This window comes from Pseudochaenichthys georgianus, chromosome 16, assembly GCF_902827115.2.
Source record: "Pseudochaenichthys georgianus chromosome 16, fPseGeo1.2, whole genome shotgun sequence".
NCBI classification, from domain to species: domain Eukaryota; kingdom Metazoa; phylum Chordata; class Actinopteri; order Perciformes; family Channichthyidae; genus Pseudochaenichthys; species Pseudochaenichthys georgianus.
In genome coordinates, this window is record NC_047518.2 from 43,573,515 (window position 1) to 43,581,442 (window position 7,928).

The following is a 7,928-nucleotide window of genomic DNA, read 5'->3' on the forward strand; positions in this document are numbered from 1 at the left end:
ATCCATATCCATCCATTAATCCATCCATCCATATCCATCCATTAATCCACCCATTAATCCATCCATCCATCCATTAATCCATCCATCCATCCATTAATCCATCCATCCATCTATCTCCCGCTTATCCGTGGTGGTCTCGGGGGTAGCAGTTCCAGCAGAGAGCCCCAAACGTTCCTTTCCCCTCATCAACCAGCTCTGACTGGGGGTCCCAAGGCGCTCCCAGGCCAGCGAAGAGATATAATCCCTCCACCTGGTCCTAGGTCTACCCCTTGGTCTCTTCCCAGCTGGACGTGCCTGGAACACCTCCCTAGGGAGGCGCCCAGGTGGCATCCTAACTAGGTGCAACATGTTAGATATAATAGACAAACAAGGAAAGTGAGTTTTTAAACCTCTTAAACACCGCAAATATCTTCTTCTTACACTATTTCTATTTTATTTGTATTTACTTGCACTATTTTATCTGTTTTATTGTGTTGCAGGAGCCTAAGAGTTTCATTGATATATCTACACTGTAGCTATGTAAGCCTTGAATCTTGAATCTTGATAGAAATACATCCAAGATGGACACTCGTGATGTACAGGAAACTACTGTCGGGTTGTGCGCAACAGCATTACATTGAAAAACTAAAGTGAGAGTCCTTTAAAATTGAACACTACTTGAGTAAGTCTGCTTAGTTACTTTACACCCCTGACTAGAATGCATCACTATGGGGGACCCTGGTTGTATGTCGAGCTATGTACCGATGAGAATAAAAGCCTTGACTCCACTGGAGGTCCCCCTCACCTGCGCCTTGACCCTGGTCACACAGCCCTTGTCTCTCCAGTCCATGGTGTCGGGGGCTCTCGCGCCCGAAGCCCCTCTGAAGGCTGACGGTGCCCTCTGGATGTCGTTGGGAGGAGTGAGCACGGCGTACGACTGCAGGATCTCCTCCGCTGTCTGTCAGGAAGAACAACGAATACAATTATATTAATATAGCCCAGTATCACACACTACACGTGTGACCTTCGCCTGTGCTGGCTCTGTGTTGGGATGCAAGTAGAAAGTAGAAATAGTCAATAAGAAATATGTTTATCCTCATCACTGCCCAATTATTACAAAGATGTATTAGCATTTTCTGAATTGTGAACGTCTAGTATGTGGCATTATTTTATTGACTTGTTTTAAATATAATTAGTTGTCAGGGTGTTGTTTCAGACACATTTACATACTGTACATACATGAATACAAACATATTTCACAAGGATCTTTGATACTAAGGTAAAGGTTTATAATTGACAGAACATTCAGGATAAAAGTGTGTTTCATGTTTGTTTTATTAAAGCTGTACCTCACTACACTTACTAAACCATGATTTAGTTTAGAGCACATGTGTCAAACCCAAGGCCCGGGGGCCAAATCAGGCCCGTGGTGGATTTAATTTCGGCCCGCAGGATCATTTCTAATTCCTATTAGATCTGGCCCGCCGGTATATTGCACGCACACCTTCCCTCCATCCTGAGGGTCTCCTCCGCTCAGAGCCTGAGCCCAAACATTGAGGACCTTGCTCCCAAGATGAGACGCCAAGTATCTGAGCTAGCATCTCAGATCAGCACACTGACTTTACATGGATGCTTCCTTCTGCACTTTCTCTCTCACGACAACAGGGCATGTTTGGTTTCTCTCTGAGGGGAATAGTTTTGTTGAAGCTGTTGTTGGCCTGTGGAGAAATGTACTCATAAGAAATGACTCTGCAGATAGAGCCGTAAGAAATGACTGCAACGGATTATTTAATGTTTAATGTTGTTTTTATAGGCAATAATTGAAGCTTTGTTAGTTCCAGGTTTAATATGTGCAATAAGTTCATTTCAATAAGTTCTGCAATAAGCATCGAACCAGTCCGGCCCTCGGCTAGTACCCATTTTTTATGTTGGCCCTCTGTGTGTTTGAGTTTGACAGCCCTGCTTTAGAGTTACAATCTATGAAACTGTAATGTAAAAATGAATAATCTTGCTCTCCGGGTTTCCTGTGTTCTTTGGAAAACATTTCAACAAAGGTTTGGAAAGTTAGAAGATTAATGTGGGGTCTGGAATACAAACCCAAAAGCGTCTACATTGTAAAGCATGGAGTAACGTGTTCACTGTGTGAGTGTGTGTGAGAGTTCTCAGGAATCAGCTATGGTACTTTTTGCCGTCAATTCCTCCCCTTCAGCTGGAACATCTCCAAAGACCCTCGGACACAGATTGAGGCGAGGCAGGTTAAAGGACGCAAACCAACACCACGTAGTTAATGTTCCAGTCTGCAGCGCGGTTTCTTTAACACTCATTATGCACCCAGAACATACTGCAGGCTATTCTCCACATACAGTAAGTGCTGGATGCATCCTGCCGGAGCCGTGGATCAGTGGTCGAGCTGAGAGCAGAAAGCATCTCATTACTCCAGCCTCAAAGGCTTGAGCCGAGAACACGCTGAGTTCCACACGGAGTTGGACCAGAGGACGGGCCACAGGGGGAAAAGACGAAGCCTAATGCTCAGCGTCCAAATATACAAACGTACATTCTGCCTTGTTTCCTGATTACAGGAACTTTCACGGGGCTTCAGCTGAAATGATTAGTTAAAGCAGCGATGATCGATATTGTTAGAATAACAAAGTGTCAAATAAGTGAGAAACTTTTGTCAACAGGCACAATGAGTTTTTAAAAGTACAGTGGGATCCAGAGCCTTTTCTTATCAAGCTCCACATTTGTGGAATCAGCTTCCAGTTTGTGTTCGGGCGGCAGACACCCTATCCGCTTTTAAGAGTGCGCTTCAGACCTTCCTTTTTGATAAAGCTTATAGTTAGAGCTGATTAGATTCAGCCCCTAGTTTTGCTGATAGAGGCTTAGTTTGTCGGGGGACATCTTACTTCTTCCTTCTCTCTGTCTGTACCTGTGTCCTCTCATGTTCCCATTAACCCAGCTTCCCCACAAGTCTCTCTTGTTGGTGTCTCTATACGCCGGGATCCTGAGTCATGGATGATCCTGTTGCTGCGGTCCTGCCTGACTCTCATCATACTTCCCTGATGGCTCCCACAGGATTGCTGACATCCTCCTGGATTCATCTTCCTATTATACACACATGCATTTCCAAACATCTGGACTACCTATGTTGCAAATGTATTATCTTTTCAATTTACACACGGCATCTATTGCACGTCTGTCCGTCCTGGGAGAGGGATCCCTCCTCTGTAGCTCTCCCTGAGGTTTCTCCCATGTTCCCCTTTAAACTGTGGGTTTTCTCTGGAAGTGTTTCCTTGTACGATGTGAGGCTCTAAGGACAGAGGGTCTAAGGACAGAGGGTCTAAGGACAGAGGGTCTAAGGACAGAGGGTGTCGTATTGTCATACTGATATTCTGTACACACTGTGAAGTCCACTGTGTGATATTGGGCTGTATAAATAAACATTGATTGATTGATTGTTCCAAAAGACGTGCAAATGAAGAAATATCTTCTCCGACTCCTAATAGAAGTGTTTTGGGACGTTGTCGCGTGTTTGCACCGGTCGGCCAACGTAACATCCCGCTTATCCGAGTCGGGCTTGCGGAGGTAGCAGTTCTAGTTTTTCCCAACTCCTTACGCCCTAATTTGATGCTTTCGTTCCCATTTCCATTGATAGAATTATTGCAACATACATACGGCCTTCTTTTGAGATCCAGTGCATATATATGCATATTCATCCAACATATTTTAAAAAGTAATATATAACATTATTATAATGAATAACTGTTGAGAATCAAAGTTCAAAACCAATCATTTCTGACCTATAACCATTATAAAAACTGTTGTTAGATGAATGAACAGTTCCCTAAACGTTTCCCCTTCATTATACACGCTGTAGTTTCTCACCAAGTCTCCCATGTGGTTCATGCTCAGATCGTAGGTGTGCAGCCCCATGGAGGCCTCCAGGTTGTGTATGCTAATGAGCATCAAGTTTTTCTCCCACAATTCCCGGCGGTGCATATCCTCCACCTCAAAACAAAGATATACAGTAAGAGAGCGTAAGGTCAAAGACTGCTACATTATGGATTTTGCGCCTACAAATACATTTACATCCCGTTTTTCTTTTTACATTACCTCATTGCTGTACTTCTTCTCGTGCGTCTTCTTCCACAGCTCCCAGTGGCCGTCCAGCTGGCTTTCAAACATGGCCGCCGCGCCGACACACAGGGAGACGAGCAGAAGGCTCCCCAACATCATACCTGCACACACACACACACACACACACACACACACACACACACACACACACACACACACACACACACACACACACACACAGTCAGGATGCCGTGTGACCTTTTCTTGCAGAGAAAACAAAGCTTTGAGTCACAAACAGGCGCGCGGTGTTCGCTTCAAAACAACCACACGCAGAGGATCCTCGTGTTTCTCAGTTATTCTTCTCGCAGCGGGGAAACACAACGATATAAATAGAGCAGTAGCAGAAAGTGCAAATGAAAGACAACAGTTAAAATATTGAACAAAATAGGCCAACACACTTTTAATTCAATTAAATAAGTAACCAACGTAGAAGTAAGTCAAGCACAATAACAGGACATTCCATTTTTTATTTAAACAACTATTCAAAATGTACACTGCCCTGTACATTTTATCTTTGTATTTTATACCTTTCATATTCTATTAAAACACGTTTTATTGGCTTATTTCTGCTTTTAAATGTCTCATGCCTTAATGTCAATCCAAAAGTCAAAAGCTACAACAAAGTTTGTGAAATTACGTAGTTTTTAAAATGTTATTTGTTTATTCCAGGTCTTGACACATCACCTGTACCTTTCACAATCTCACCAGGAGACTATGCTCCAATTCAAACACTGAGTAAGTGCACTGAACAAATCAATGACTGGATGTGTCAGAACTTTCTCCAATTAAACAAAGATAAAACTGAGGTAATGGTCTTTGGAGCCAAGGCAGAACGTTTAAAAGTTAGCGCTGAGCTTCAGTGTGCAATGTTCAAACCAACAGATAAAGCCAGGAATCTAGGTGTAGTCATGGACTCTGACCTGAGTTTCAACAGTCACATTAAAACAGTTACTAAATCAGCCTACTATCACCTAAAGAATATATCTAGGATTAAAAGACTAATGTCACAGCAGGATTTGGAAAAACATGTCCATGCTTTTATCTTCAGTAGACTGGACTACTGCAATGGTGTCTTCACAGGTCTCACTAAAAAATCTATTAGAAAGCTGCAGCTGATTCAGAACGCCGCTGCTCGAGTCCTCACTGACACTAAGAGAGTGGATCACATCACTCCTGTTCTGAAGTCTTTACACTGGCTTCCTGTGTGTCAAAGAATAGATTTCTAAATACTGCTGCTGGTTTATAAAGCACTGAATGGTTTAGGCCCAAAATACATTTCTGACCTCCTGCTAAATTATGAACCATCCAGATCTCTCAGGTCTTCAGGGACTGGTCAGCTTTCTGTCCCCAGAGTCAGAACTGAACATGGAGAAGCAGCGTTCAGTTATTATGCTCCAAATATCTGGAGCAAACTCCCAGAAACCTGCAGGTCCGCTGCAACTCTGACTACTTTTAAATCCAGGCTGAAGACTTTTCTTTTTGTCGCTGCTTTTAATTGAACTATTCACATCTTAAACTGCACTGTAACTTTTATCCATGTACTTTTTCTTTTAATGTTTATTTTATTAGCTTTTCTTTTTAACGACTGATTTTAAATGCCTTTTTCTTAATGTCTTTCATTTTCGTAAAGCACTTTGAATTGCCTTGTGTTGAAAAGTGCTATATGAATAAACTTGCCTTGCCTTTCACGAATAAGTGTATGTCATTTTAAGGTCAGACTTAAAATTCTTACCTGTCCAACGCTTTGAATACAACTAGTTTAAGTGTTAATTGTGTCTATTTTATGCTTATTCGTGTGTGACTCTCTGTAACACATATCCAGGAACTGTATATAGCATTTTGGCTTTTTAAATCTGGCACTTTTCAGCAATTAACCAATAAATATTACTTGTTTTAAACGTATGTTTTGTGTGTTAACTTAAACACTATAAATGATAAATCTGATTAAGTTGGTAACTAGCTTATTGTTCTACCTTATGCTTAAGTTTATTATACAATCTAAGAAAACATCAAAGTGTGAAGCTCATGATGTTCAGCTTCTTCACCAATACATCTGTGGCTGTGATAATGCTGATGTGGTATCAGGAGGCTTAAGACAATCTGATAATGCACACAGACTAATAACACATATGTAACTTCTGCTTAAATGTATCCGACGTGTTTGTGCTGAAGATGTTTCTGCAGGTCAGCCGAAGTCTATGTATTACTTATCTTAATGTAAAGCTATTGAACTAAACGGGAACTAATAAACAAGCAAGATATGTTTTCAAACGCATCGTCATCAGTTGTTGTTTAATCAAAACCATGTAGAGAATGTTGGATGACGGGAAGTGTGTGCAGCGAGAGCGATGATTCAGCAATTTAAAAAGGAACTAAAAAGCACTTAATATAATTCAACATTTTAATTTGTTTCAACCGGTCATGGTGTTCAGTATTGGTTCTTTTCATCTGATTTATGGAGAGTGATGACCACTTTAAAATAAGTAGAGGATAACAATCTATTCTTGACAGCAAGTGTCACCTGATACCTGACTGACGCACTTAACAACTAATAGTTACAAAAGCAAAACGTTATCTAACTTTTAATCTACCCCTTAAATATTTGTGATCGTTCACTTTAATCTGAACTGTAGACGTTCAAGCAAATTGAACAAATAGACAAATGATGAGAAATGTTAGACAAAGTTTGTGATCTTGACGGAGTAATTTATTTTATCGGAGATTTAAATATTGACTGGAATATGTTGCACTGTGCCCTTAAAACAAGCTGCAGACAATAATGAATACATGGAACTTGGTACAAATGGTGACTAAACCTACAGGATATGCATAAAGAAAGATGGGTCAAAAAGTGCAACTTGTATTGATCATATATTTACTAATTTTAGCCATGTAAGTTCTCAGGCAATATCAATTCCAGTTGGGTGTTCTGATCATAACTTAATAATTATCGTGAGAAGGACAAAGGTGCCAAAAGCTGGACCAAAAGTAATTGTGAGGAGATCGATGAAATATTTCCGTGAAGAGTCATTTATACAGGATGTTCAAAAGATATGTTTTTGAGAAAGTCGATCCAGATGCTCTCGAGGTCTTTAATTTGTTATTCATGCAGGTGATTGATACAATTGTTATATGTGAGTTTTCAGTGTATCCAAGTTATCCAAAGAAGGTTTCGTTGAATGGTCTCTTTTGTCTTATATTACTTCCAAAATTACAAAAATACATAATTCATGTTTTAAAGGGGAAACTGCAGCAAAAAGTACATCCATTTATAGTTTTCAAATACTATAGAACAACCTGAGCTACAAAGTCCAGATATTTAACTAATGGTTTGTTATTCATCGTCACTTTGATAACCTCACCTGCAGCAAAGAAACTCCTCACAAACATAGAAACGAAAGTAGAAGCAAAGCCAACTGAGGGTTTTGATATAATTTTCATTCATATAAAACGCATTATGTTTTGATAAAAGCTTAAATTAAATGATGAGAAGTGTAAAACTCGCCTTGATCAGTGTGTCTCATCGCTGCTTCTCTGCTGAACACGGACAGGTTTTCATGGTTTGTTAGTTATGAAGAAAATGTCACATGACGAGTCGCTCTTCTTCCTCTTTAGAAACAGAAAGCTGCAATGCCACATGTGTGAGTTAATCACCTGAGACTGAGCAGAGATAGAATAATACAAGATAAACTAAAAGTACGAAGAAACAACAACGAACATGTGATTTATTTATGTAGTTTGACCTGAAAGCCTCGACAAGAGACGAGAAGAGATGGTTTGTTTTTATTCAGCGTCTAAATACATTAAACATGTGT

General features: G+C 40.4%; 1 protein-coding gene across 1 annotated transcript in view; it reads right to left on the reverse strand.

Moving 5' to 3' along the window:
* LOC117460976 (cathepsin S-like) overlaps nt 1–7,726 on the reverse strand; it is a 28,447-nt gene extending 20,721 nt beyond the window's left edge. Inside the window, exons 1-4 of the mRNA XM_034102638.2 lie at nt 7,619–7,726; nt 4,090–4,214; nt 3,862–3,984; nt 785–937 (exon numbers count right to left, since the gene is read on the reverse strand). Of these exons, the coding sequence (XP_033958529.1) occupies nt 785–937; nt 3,862–3,984; nt 4,090–4,214; nt 7,619–7,637 (420 nt within the window). The 5' untranslated portion in view covers nt 7,638–7,726. The remainder of the gene's footprint in view (nt 1–784; nt 938–3,861; nt 3,985–4,089; nt 4,215–7,618) is intronic.
* Between the last annotated feature and the right edge of the window lie 202 nt (nt 7,727–7,928).